General features: G+C 44.5%; 1 protein-coding gene and 1 long non-coding RNA gene across 9 annotated transcripts; one reads left to right on the forward strand and one right to left on the reverse strand.

The window, feature by feature from the left end:
* The first annotated feature begins 878 nt into the window (after positions 1 to 878).
* On the forward strand, positions 879 to 10,772 carry LOC103634586 (SNF1-related protein kinase regulatory subunit beta-1). 7 transcript variants are annotated; one of them, XM_008656931.4, is made up of 4 exons: positions 879 to 1,324; positions 9,050 to 9,231; positions 9,381 to 9,543; positions 9,994 to 10,772. In XM_008656931.4, the coding sequence occupies exons 1-4, from the start codon at positions 1,079 to 1,081 to the stop codon at positions 10,306 to 10,308; spliced, it is 906 nt and encodes a 301-aa protein (XP_008655153.1). In that variant the 5' UTR covers positions 879 to 1,078; the 3' UTR covers positions 10,309 to 10,772. The 7 variants fall into 7 exon arrangements, with proteins under 7 accessions (XP_008655153.1, XP_023157016.1, XP_035819493.1 ...); XM_035963600.1 differs by having other exon boundaries at positions 926 to 1,324; positions 8,545 to 9,231; XM_035963599.1 differs by lacking the exon at positions 879 to 1,324 and adding an exon at positions 3,442 to 3,554 and having other exon boundaries at positions 4,023 to 9,231; positions 9,994 to 10,771.
* Positions 10,773 to 11,293: 521 nt separating this feature from the next.
* On the reverse strand, positions 11,294 to 12,262 carry LOC103634587 (uncharacterized). 2 transcript variants are annotated; one of them, XR_556787.3, is made up of 2 exons: positions 12,114 to 12,262; positions 11,294 to 11,883 (listed from the first exon to the last, which is right to left on the reverse strand). It is a non-coding gene; the product is annotated as an uncharacterized lncRNA (long non-coding RNA). The 2 variants fall into 2 exon arrangements; XR_556786.3 differs by having other exon boundaries at positions 11,294 to 11,979; positions 12,114 to 12,260.
* Positions 12,263 to 13,061: the final 799 nt, after the last annotated feature.

Genomic DNA, 13,061 nt, shown 5'->3' on the forward strand with positions numbered 1-13,061 from the left:
AATATAATCATGTCGGGCCGGGCCAGCACTACAGACCGAGGGTACAGCCCAAGCATGGCACGACGTTCTTCGCTCTTACAAGCATTAGATCGTTTCTGAGACCACATTGGCGCAATGGACTCCATGGTATTTGAGGTTACTGAATTGAACAGTAAAATGAAAGGTTATTTATTGGTTTTAAACATTAGTAATTGCTATGAAGTAGCATAATTTTTATAGAGCGCATACAGTTTTTATTGATGCCTGACTTTAGCAATCACTCTATATTTTTATCTATTTTTTTATAAGTTTGACTTCATGTGACTTATTTTAGAAACTAGAGCTCCCAAACTTTCTTTTATTTGGTCTCTGTATGGTGCAATTATGTCATTTTATAATATCTGTTCGTTCAGTTAGTCGTTGTGAACTCTCTTCTAATCGCTCACTTCATTGGCTATGTTGTACCAAGACATATTGCATGGAGTAAACAATAACATCAGTTAGCCAAATAAAAAAAATTATACAGAGAGCGGAGACAATCAATAAAAAATCTTGAAATTTTTTTGATGTATAGTTTATGTGGGTATTGTTGTAAGCCGTCGCAACGCACGGGCAACCGACTAGTATTTATGTAGATAGGACTTCTACATCAAATTTCGCACTGGCTCGTGAAAGGCAGGAACGGCCCTGCCCTTCCCCTCCAACGTGCGAGCCGTGACCCGGCCGCAGTCCACGTCACCCGTACATACATATCAACACGCGCGCGGCTTGTCGTCCCCAAGACGGATCCTTCTGCACTGCAGACCCACTGAACAGTATGGTCCCACATGGCAGTGGCGATCAGACCACGAGCACCGGGTGCACGTGTGGCGCCACGTTACCGGGCAAGGGCACTAGGCCAGTGGCACGCGCTTAATTACCAGCAAAGTTAAGGCCGTACTAATACGAGCCCCGCAGCCCCCGTCCCCGTCCCCGTCCTCCTCCTCTTCTTCCCCCTTCCTAGCGGCACGGCACCAGGCCCGCCCTGGTGGCATCTCCGTAATTTCGCGCCTCTTCGCCGCCAAGGGGTGGGGCCGTGGGGGTGGCAAGAGGAAGAGGTATGGGCAACGCCAGCGGCCGCGAGGAGGACGCTGCAGCTGTTGACGGCGACGGCGCCGACGTGGAGGACGGCGGAGGGGACTCGTCGGTCCGCTCGTCGGAGCGCGCCTTTCCGCCGTACGGCAGCGTAGGAGCCAACCACGTGCGGCGCGCGTGCTCGGTGGGTGTCGTAGGTGGCGGTGGAGGCGCCGGATCGCCACCCGGGAGTCCTGGCCACTCGCTCTCGCCGCGGATGTTCGTGCCCCAGGTCAGATCACGAGATCCCGCACCGCTATTTCGGTTTGCTTGCTCGTTTGATCAATCTATGGTTTGGTTTCGATGCTTGTTTGCTCGGGAGGTGGTCGGGTGATCTGAAGATGCCCATGATTTTGGTTGGTTGGGTTAGGGTCCAATGCGACGAGTGGTCGCGATCTGGAGGTCGCTGGCAAGGTTTGGTATCGTCCTAATTCGCTTGTGATTGATGCCAACCGACAAGCGTCTTTTCTCTATGAACCAATTTTGCTGCCGTGCGCGTGCAATTTCGTGAAGTTATTTGTAAGTTGCTCACTTAGTACTTTAGTAGCTTAACTACTAGTTTGTGCTCGAAATGCGGCGAAACGTTTTTGCACCCGTCAGAACGCAAATGCTAAGAGCAACTCCAAGAAGGGGCCCTAAATTTAGGTCCTAAATTTTGTTTTAGGGACCAATTTATTCGTAATTTAATTGGTTAACTCCAACAGCAGGGCCTCAAATGTAGTGCTTAGCAACTAATTCTGTTTTTCGGCTCGCGCGCTCTGTTTTCCCGCGCGCGCTCTGCTTCCTGCCCAAAATCACGATTCCCAGCTACCCTCCCTCGGATCTCCCTCAAATCCCTAGTGCACACACGAACGTATCCATGTTCTAGGGCGCCGTCGTTCTTCCCTACAGAGGGTGGCATCCATCTCCGCGGAAGAGGGTGCGCAGACCATCCTGCTGCAAAAGGCCACCGTTCTTCACGTACGCTCGTTCTCTGTTCTGTCAGTGCCACAAGATATGTCAGACCATGTGCGGTAAGCCCTCCTCAACACGATCACCAATTTGAGTATGCAAGCTAATGTACTATGTGAGTAGAGTAGACAGTAGCTATTATAGTTGATTGTATAATCCTTTTGATTCTGCTACTTGTATTTATGGTCTGATGAATGTAGAATTTTCTGCAATGATTAGATATATGTACTTGATCATTTTGTTACCCTCACTGTACTTGATCATTTGGATGTCTGCAATGAAAAGAACGATGAGGCACCTTGAGGAGGATGACGAGATAGATGACGAACTGGATCAGATCATGGCTCTTATGATGGGTCAATACAAGAAGAGGAAAAATGGCCAGCGTAAAAAGCGTCGAGGTTCAGTTTTTGGACATAAAGTTCATGACCGGAGTAGACAAGAACATGATAGAAAATTATTTCAAGATTACTTTGCTGAAAATCCAACATATCCCGAGAAGTTTTTTCGGCGTCGTTTTCGGATGAGTTCCTCTCTTTTCAAGCGGATAGCTAAAGCCGTAGAGAAGCATGATGAATACTTTGTTCAAGATAGAAATGCAGCTGGTGTTCTCGGTTTTTCATGTCTACAGAAGGTGACAGCAGCTTTTAGACAGCTAGCTTATGGTGTTCCAGCAGATTATGTTGATGAGTACTTGAGGATTGGTGAAAGCACTGCTATTGAGAGCTTACGGAAATTTGTCAAGGCTGTCTGTGAGGTTTTTGGCCCACAATACTTGAGAGCTCCAAATGAAGATGACACAGCTAGGTTACTTAGTATTGCCGAACAACGTGGATTTCCTGGAATGCTTGGTAGTATTGATTGTATGCATTGGAAGTGGAAGAATTGTCCAACAGCTTACCAAGGCACATATTGTGGTCATGTGAAAGAACCAACTATTATACTAGAGGCAGTTGCGTCTCATGATTTATGGATATGGCATGCATTCTTTGGTCTACCAGGGTCACTCAATGATATTAATGTTTTGCACAGATCTCATCTTTTTGATAGACTTGTTGAAGGCAAAGCTCCAGCAGTGAACTACACAATTAATGGGCACAAGTATGATATGGGCTACTATCTAGCAGATGGGATCTATCCAAATTGGTCAGCCTTTGTGAAATCAATCAAGGCTCCTGCAAATGAGAAGGACCAAAATTTTACTGCTGCACAAGAGTCGCTGAGGAAAGATGTTGAACGTGCATTTGGTGTACTGCAGGCTCGATTTGCCATTGTTCGAGGTCCAGCAAGGTTTTGGGATGTAGCTACACTTCGGAACATTATGAAAGCATGCATAATAATGCATAATATGATAATAGAAGATGAAAGAGACGCAGGTCGTCTTGAGCCGCCCTATGAGAAGAGCGACGCTGAGACAAATGGTTGGGTTTCACATGTTGGAACATCAAACTTATCAGCATTCATCGACAAGCACAAAGATATAGCCCATTCTTTCTTTCTATGGCTTCATGGTATGCTTGAAATACACTCACCTCTTTATGAATTATAGCCCATCGATGCTTCAACGATGATGCGTTGCGATCTGTCTCAAATGTCTTGTTGTCATGAAAGTAATTCTCAATTCTTTCCCAAAACCTACCCTCTTTTTGATCTCTTCCAACAATAGCATCTTTACTTATATTGAGATATGCTGAAACCAATAAGATATCTTCATCTTCACTAAATTCTTGGACCGACCCTTTGATTTTGGCAGTGAGTTCAACTCAGTTATTGGCGGGGACTCCATGACTTCACACTCACTGTCTAAATTATTTTCATATGGAAAAACATCTTCTGTTTGTTGGCTTAGTAGGGAAGTGTAGTAACCAGGCAATGCGCTGCACAAAACAGTACTAAACCATTCTTATCCAGGTTTCAGAAAGATAATGGATGAGAACAATTCAATGCTAATCCATGCCTCTTTTATTTATAAATTTCAGAGATTAGCAGAAACAAAAGATTCAGTACCATTCAGTGTTACATCAGGCCTCATTCATCAATAAAATTCAGAGGAGAACAACAATGTAAATTCAGTAATTTTCCCTGCTAAAGCTGGCCACTTTCATAGGCAAAATTCAGAGGAGAACAACAACATAAATTCAGTAATATTCCCTGCTAAAGCTGGATACGATCATAGGCAAAATTCAGAGGTGAAAAGTAATATTAATTCAGTAAAGTGTTGTGCTAAACCTGACCTCATTCATTGGGAAATTCACTGATGGACAACACATTAACAATCAACTAGTTTATCAAAATAATCAGGGCAGAGTAGTGGAACCTGCAACTCGGTTATACAGGCATACAAGCAGAATACAAAGGATTTTACCTGTAATCATCAGCAGTCCCCAAGGGATCTTGCTGGTATATAGCCGGTGCCCTGGATGATGAATGGAGATTGACATTAGTTGCCATCGTTCGATGACGAAGTGCCTGTGCTTGGATCGACTGAGGAGCCGCAGCACCTGGTAGCATTGCAGACCTTCGCGGATCCGGGCGAGAGGCAGGAGGCGATCTCCCGATCGCATCTAGGGCCGTCTCCATGGAAGTTCGTCGAGCCTTGGACGTCGGGCGTGAATGAGGAAGAGACCGTGGCCTTCCATCCATGACGGCGAGGATGAGGATGATCGAGAGAAGATGGGAACGACCGAGGGAAGAGACGCAGGAAACGGCGGCGGCGTGGGAGAAAAAGAAAGGTCCAGGCGTTGGAAAAAAACGTGGGAACGTGGATAGGGCCGCTCTCTTCGGGTCCGATATTTGGGACCGTGGAGACGGAGCCCGATCCTGTTTCACGTTTTTTGTTAAATTAAGGCCTCTGTTGGAGCATTTTTTGAGTCCTAAAGTCCTATATTTGAAATAAGGACTCTGGTTAAGACCGCTCTTGGAGTTGCTCTAACTTTGGTTGGTCCTTGGTCGTTATCAGCGGTAGATTTTGTCAGAATATTTTCTTGATGATACTTAAGCTGTTAAGCTGTCAGACAGTCCGTTGCTGAACTGGGAGCTTCCAGTGTACTCAAGTTGTTCATTGGTCATAATAACAGAGTGATGTTTCTTGAACTCTCGCTTGATTTTCTAATCATATATTAGATGGTTTAATAGTGATGTGAGAAATTAGTGTTGAGATTGATGCTCCAACAAGCTCTGTACAACTAGATCACTGTGCGTCTGTGTGAGCCTTTCCTTTCATGATGCAGCTTGTGGCATTATGTATGTAGGGCTTGTGAGAAAACTAAAAACATTCACATAAATATGCTTGGTAATTTATTGTTAATTGCTCCAGAAACTGTTTTAGTTAATAATGATGTAAAGACCTACTCCCTCGGTCCTATAATATAAGGTGTAACTTGTCTCATAATATATTTGTCCCATAGTATAAGGCGTGCTCTCTCTAGACACACGTACATCAATGCAGTAGTATTAATGTTGATAGAGAGAATTAAATACATTTCTTAGTCTTTGAACCAGAGGTTGTTACAGTTATATACTGGGACGGAGGGAGTAGTAACATTTGTTACAAGGTTTCAGAAGATGGCAATATTTTTTATTTTTCAGAATGATAAAGAACTAGCGGCATTTGTATTTGGTTCAGAATAGGATAGTATATTCTTGCGAAAGGGCCTCTAGCTTAGTGGTTATGGCTTCCGAGTAGCACCTCTAAGTCCCAGGTTTGATTCCCCTCAGGGCGAATTTTCGGGCTTAGTTAAAAAAATCTCCTTGTTGTGTCCCATCCGCTCTTGGGTTACAATGTCCTGTGCGCCACCCTCCGGTTGGACCGTTGCAGAGTGAACGGTTGACACCGACCCGTGAGTGATGGGGGCCCAGGTTCGAAGGTTTTCTCGGCCGGGATTAATGTTTCGGTCTCTTCTTAATATAATACCGGGAGAGTGGTCATTCTCTCCCCGACCGATTTTTTAGGATAGTATATATTCTTTTTTTTCTTTCTGTAATGTGTTGCAAGTTGTTCTATATATGGTCCTACTCTTCTTGCCGTGCAGAGTATGACCACAAAAAATGCAGAGTTGACACAGAACTGGGAAAAACAAGTACATATAGTGTAAGCAACTAGTATACAGTTAGGCTAGTTTAACCTTTCATCCCAGTGTTTTGCTATGTGACCTTATTTGAGGTTAGGCAGATTTTTCTTAGCTTTGAACCCTTGACCTGCCTGTTATAAGATTTGTTTAGCTGCTTTATCAGACATGTGTTTTTTTTGCCACAACTGTGGCAAACAATTTGTGTCAATTATGTGTACTATGTTATTACTAAATTATGGCATTTTTGTGTGCCACAACTGTAGCTGCGGACCAAACAATTTCTGTAGCATTCAAATTCTAACTTAAGCGCTGTATCTCTGTTCCAAATTAGAGTTCACTTTAGTTTTGATCCAGGACAAACTTCTCTATCTTTGACTAAGTTTATAGAAAAACGCATCAACAATTCAACATTAAATGAATGTCATTAAATTCTCCATGTGTTTTGATAGTGCATTTATTTAACTTGTATGTATTAATATATTTTTTTCTAAAAACTTGGTCAAAGTTAGAGAAGTTTGACTTAGGACAAAGCTAAAGTGATGTATCATTCAGAAGTCGGAACTGAGGGACTAGCAACTAAAAAGCCCATGATTCATTTACTAAAACATGCATGATAAAACTGTGGCTGCAAGCTGAATGGTTAATTGGTCTTTCATATAACGCGACAATTGTTTTTATGAACTTTATCTGGAATTGGAGCTGTTCCTTTTGTGGATTTTCAGTAGGACTACACAGATGAAGCATTATTTGTTGATGTTATTTTTAATGTGTATTTTCACATCGACTGAACAGACACAGTGGATTTACTACTTTTACTCTTATTTAAAGTGTCCCACCATTCATTCTAACACTTCGATAACTTGCTGTGCTATATTGTTCTTTGATTATATTTCAAGCTGCAAAGTTATCTTATTGTTGTCTTCCTTGTATAAATTATTCTAACAAATGTGATATGAGTTTCTTTAAATTGGTGGATTTCCTCTGATGCTAGAACAGTACCATCCATAACAATCTTGAATCTAATATTCAGCTTGTCGATACTTTTTATTTTACCCTGTTCTTGTGTTCTGTTTGGAAAAGAGATTTACTTTTCCTTTTACTACTGACTGTTTTTCCTTTCATGCCACAAGGTTTCTTCCTTCAGTAAATTTCTTTGCAAGAATGTCCTAATAGGATGCAAGGCTCATGATTTGTGTGGTCTCCACTATTTTGAGGCAACTGAGTATCTTGTATTAGTGTCACTTGGTCTGCACTTTCTCAACAATGAAAGGCTAGATTAGAAGCTGGATGATCTTGCAGGCTGAAAATTGAATTGTTTCTGCCTGGTGGTATTCATTCAAACTTTCTAATAGAGGGAAAAGCTCTATAATGGTAAAATGTGATGTTTGATGGCCTAGGATTTGGTTCAACAACTTTCTTGTCCACCACTTCAGTCACTACCTACCTCCTTTGTCCTGACACCAATTGGTCCGCTATAGACTTGTTGAGCATATAAATTAAAACCAGTCATCTGTTTCCTTAGCTAAGGACCTGTTTGGATCCACCAGCTAAACTTTATGACTAAATTAAGCTGTAGTGGATCCAAACAGCCTAGCTAAAATATCAGCCAAATGCTTCTTAGCTAATAAGAACCCCATTATCTCATTATATGTTCCAACCCAGCTAAAAGTGCTCAATGACCAAATTACCCTCCTGTCTTTTCCACATCTGAGCCCTCGGGCTCCGTTCCACCACGCTTGGGCATTTTCACCAGCCTCCGCCCACAAGCGGGCCACACCAGCTGGTAGCACTGTTCCCCGGCGGACCCAGCGGCATGGCGCCTCCCCAGACAAGGCCGTGGCATCCGGCAGCGGAGGGCCGCTCACGCTCCACACTGGTGGTGGGGTCGCACATATCCTGGCAGCGGAGGGTTCTTGCCTCGTGCTCCTCAGCACAATGGAGATGGATGGTCAATATACACCTATTAGCTAGAGGATCCAAACAGCCCTAGCTAAACTTTAGCTGGTCATATTAGTTGGCTAAAGTTTTTTTTCTCGAAATGCGCAGGAGAACTGCACCTCATTATATTAAGAAGAAAAGGTAACCAGGGTCTAAAGAAGGCCCGATACAAAAAAAAAACCTTACGAGGGCCAGAAGCACGCATACAGAAAGGAATCCATCTAGGAAAACATAACCCACACACTACACACTAGGGAAGTCCCTAGGACTCAGCTAAGGGGGCTGCCAGATAAGAAATGTCTTTTGCCCCGCTATTTCCCACCGATGCATCTCCTCTTTTGCCCAGATAAAGGTTAGAGTTATATTTAAATTCCAACCATAAAAAACCCATCTATTCTGGTGATTTCAAATCGCTCAAGCACCCAAAATGATGAGGGAGTTTAGACCCTTTTTGATAAGCCCACTTACTACTCCTGCTGCCTTTTCCCACCAGCCTAGGAAGGAGGAAGCAGCCATCTATGGTGCGAGGGAGTTGCAACCCAAACTGTCTCAGCAAAAGATACCAGAATTCTCTTGCAAAGACACAAGTCAGGTGGTCCATAGTTTCAGCCTCTTGGTCACACAGAAGACATTTCTCCGGGTGATCCAAACCTCGTTTTGCAAGCCTATTCGCTGTCCAGCATCTTTTCTGAGTAACTAGCCAAATGAAAAACCGGCATTTGGGCGGGGCCCATGATTTCCACACCATCTTATAATATGCAAAGGAACTTGAGCCAAGGAAAAGGCCTTTGTAAGAAGATTTAGCCGAATATTTGCCATTTGAGGCTAAGCTGAAAAGGTGTTTATCATCTATGTCAAGCTGCAGTTCAAAATCTGAAAGCAAATCCCAGAGGTGCTGGCTAAAGTTTAGCTGGGGTGGATCCAAACAGAGCCTAAGTGTATGGTATGAGCATTGTCAGTATATATTGATTAGGCCTGTTACTCCTCCTGTATTGCAGACCCCTGTACCTCCACTGCAAAGGGCTGCTGATGTAACTCCAGTGTTCAACCAGATATTGATGAATGATCAAGAAGAAGAATATGATGGCCCCCCTCAAAAGGAAATTCCTTCTTTAATTGTCTGGACCCTTGGAGGAAAGAATGTATATGTTGAAGGATCATGGGATAACTGGAAATCAAGGTACAATAATTTAATTTATTTATATAATCCTGTATAAGTCAAACTTTAATTCCTGAGATTGTTCGAATGTTCTAACCAACTTAAGCAGAACTGTAACTTCAGACTGCGGTGAATTTCATCCTGAGATTGTTCATTTATACGTGTTGCAGAAAAGCCATGCAAAAATCTGGGAAAGATCACTCTCTTTTGCTGGTACTCCCGTCAGGAGTTTACCGATACAGATTTGTTGTAGATGGAGAAAGGAGATGCCTTCCTGACCTTCCCTGTGAAACTGATGCAATGGGCAATGCGGTTAACCTTCTTGATGTTAATGTGAGTATTAATTTTTCTTAATTTTGTGCCAAAGACCTGAGCACAGCTAGGAAAAAAAAGTACTGGGTGAAATTTACAAAACGCATGATACTGCTGTAAACCATATGCTTGTTTGCCTTCCTTAACAAAAGAAAGAAGAAGAATTTTGGTCTTGGCTTAACTCAACTTTAGCATGCCAAATCCGTAAACGAATGAGATGACAGTATGCAGTTTGTTTGTTTTACTGCTTAAACTGCGATAATCTATCTAATTTTCCGAAAGGTCATCCACTGGGAATTTTGTACTAATTGTGGGGTTGTTTGTAGCCACCTTCACTGTGGTAGATTGACAGAAAAGGTTTTACTGAGTTGAGAACTTTTAGTTAATGTAATATATAAAAAGGTACTCGTGGCATCATCTATTTTGGTCCTCTGTTGAAATGATTCCCCGAAACTCTTATTGTGCATGCAGGATTTTGTCCCAGAAAGTGTTGAGAGCGTGGTAGAATTTGAGCCACCGCTTTCTCCAGACTCTAGCTACAGTTTCCAGGCACCTGAGGACAAGGACTTCGCCAAGGAGCCACCTGCTCTTCCAGCTCAACTCCATCTCGGCGTCCTTAACTCACAGAACTCGGAAGAAAGCTGCGCGCGGCCGCAGCACATAGTCCTCAATCACCTCTTCATAGAGAAGGGCTGGGGCGCCCACCCCCTGGTGGCTCTCGGCCTAACCCACAGGTTCGAGTCCAAATATGTAACCCTCGTCCTGTACAAACCCATCGAACGATAGCAATAGCCCGCGCATGAAGAGCGGAAGTTCAATGCTTGACAACTCACTGCGGGAGCAGCGATGAACAGCGCCGAGGTTGTACATGCTTGTGAAAGTGGTTGAGGTTCAGGAGTATTTTTTTTCCGTGCCCTGCTTGCAGAACCTCTGGTAGTCTGGTTGTTAGCTGTACATGCTGCGCTATCATGATGTTGGCCTTCTGGTTTGTTTACAGAGAGACAAGGCGTCCTTACAATTTTTACATGTCCGCTTGTCGTCGTCGTTCCTCTCCCATCCCATGGCAGATTGGCAGGAATGAAATGTGTTGAAATCCACATGAATGTTAGGTGCCGGAGATAGATCAAGGGATTCCTAGATTTTTATTTGTTTTTTGACTGGTCAAGAAGATGTTGTTGTTATGTACTAAACTCAAGAAATTTTTACAAATGAGATACTAGTGTTCTCAGGCCCGGAGCCATTTTTTTTTACAATGCCCTTATGCAACGCATTCATGGAGTGAGATTTGCCAAATTCTGCAGAACTCTGCACTATTTTTTCTTGAAAGCGTCTAGACATTTAGGTAGTAGAGTTTCTGTGATTAATGACATCATAAAATTATTATGATTATTGTGTTTTACAAAAAAAAAATATAAACTAGATCATGGCAATAGAAAATAAATGTCTTTATGTGGTGTCTGTATTCTTATTGAAGACAGAATTAATTATCGCTTTTTCATGGATGAGACCCTGCTTAGTGGACTCAAGTGGATTCACTTAGCTCAGTACTGGTACCATACTTGCTGCCATTCATCTCAATCGTACATACTCCTTTTGAAATCCTGTATGGGCATCCTCCTCGACACTCATACTTTGGTATAGACCCTGAGCACGATTGTGTGATCCCAGAACTAGTTGGCTGGTTACAACGACATCATCGCTGCTCCATCAACAGTTACTCAAGCTCAACAACATACTCTATCTGATTTTTTTTTATTTTGTCATGTTTTAGTTCAAAAATGAACTAGCGGGTGATAAATATTCAAAAACGGAGGTAATATTACATATGGAAAGTTATGCTGACAAAATTATCGTACATAACACCAATTTGCAGTGGACGATAGATAGAGTTTGGTTGAAACTGCAACCTTGTGCTCAATCTTCGGTGACTTCCAGGGTCTGTCACAACCTATATCCTACCGCTACTTTGGTCCTTATGAAATTCAGGCCATAACCGGTCAAGTGGTTTACAAATTAAAAATGGCACCCCACGCTCCACTGTTCACCCTGTGCTCCATGTCTCTCCCTTGGTAACTGGTTCGTCTTCGGTTCCCTTTTCGTCCTTGCCTCTTTATACTTCTATGCAGACCTCAGCACAACTGAATCTCGTCTTGGTTTACTCCGGTTTCGATGATGGCGAGCTGCGGCTCGAGTTCACTGACGATGGCCAGTTCCTTGTAATCCACTCTATCAACACACAACACTCAAACTGATATATATGTGATATTACGGCCGTACGGGAGGCTCACCAATCAGCTGGCTAGCTCCTGGCTCCGCCGCTCCCCCACCCCCCAGATCGCTCCGGTAAATGGAGCGGAGGAACTGCAGCCGACGTCAGCGGATCATTTTAGCATTCCTGCCAGCTTGTGTGCCGCAGCAGAGCTAGGGCATGTTTGGATCGATTCTAAAATACAGATTCTGGATAAAAAAAATGATCTCTGATGTTCCTTGGATTCTGTATCCGTGTGCTAAAATTCTAACGTGTTTGGACGAGATTATGGAATTTTAAGACATTTTTATCCGGATCCATGGAATATTCAAACGGTACGTACCTCAGCCATTGGTGGCTGCCTGGACTGACCGGCCGCACGGCGCGCACGCCCATCAATGATGCCTGTCTGCCCCCACTGCACGCCCTCTCTTCGCGCGTCTGTCTTGAGCACGCCGAGGCAAGCAGGCGACGCAGACGCAGCACCCCCCCCCCCCCCCCCCCCCCCGGGCCCTTTGGCCTGGCCTCTCTCTCTCTCTCTCTCTTTCTCTCCCATGGCAGTAGTAGTGCAGCCAGTGCTCGTCCGTCTCTCCCTGACTGACTGATGAGTCCCTCTCCATCGGTCCGTCCCTTTCACAATGATTCAGTACAGCAGCACTGCGCAATCAACTCGATCCTCCTCCGTCGGCCGGGCCCTTCGGCTCACTGTCACTCTCACCTACCCTGTGCGCGCTGCGGCTGCGCGCGTGTGCTGGTGTCCATCGACCAGAGGCAGGTCCACGGTCCACCGTCCTGGACGCGCGTTCCCTCGCGCCAACGCCAACGGAACCCACCGTCGTCTCATCTCATGCGTGGCGCCGAAACGGCGAAAGTCCCCGCGTCCTCCGTCGGGAAGCTGGGCGTGCCATTAAACGCTCTCGCTCCATGGGTTACATTGAGGGGGCACGGCACGTACAGGCACACAGGCCGGCACGGAAGAGCCTGACCTGAGACTGGGAAGGGAAAGAGAGCCTCGGCCTCGACCCTCGAGGCCTCGACCGGCCCTACGTAACATAATCCTACTGAACCACACAACCACAACAACACTGTACACGATTTTCGGCGACCACTGTTATTTTCGGCGGCTACGGGGTGGCCGACGAAAATAATGGCTAATTTTCAGCGGCAGGGATAGGCCGCAGAAAATAAATTAATTTTCGGCGGCCATGGGCAGGGGCCGCCGAAAATAACCTAGTTTTCGACGGCTACTGACACAGCCGCCGAAAATTACGTTATTTTCGGCGGCACCTGC

Source organism: Zea mays, chromosome 1 (genome assembly GCF_902167145.1).
Source record: "Zea mays cultivar B73 chromosome 1, Zm-B73-REFERENCE-NAM-5.0, whole genome shotgun sequence".
NCBI lineage: Eukaryota > Viridiplantae > Streptophyta > Magnoliopsida > Poales > Poaceae > Zea > Zea mays.

Excerpts from the sequence above, each read along its gene's own strand:
- LOC103634586 (XM_023301249.2), top strand. The coding sequence starts at position 2,234 with ATGAATGTAGAATTTTCTGCAATGATTAGATATATGTACTTGATCATT. Across the intron at positions 3,555-4,022 it reads TTTCTTTCTATGGCTTCATG|AGATTAGCAGAAACAAAAGA; the intron begins GTATGCTTGAAA and ends TATAAATTTCAG.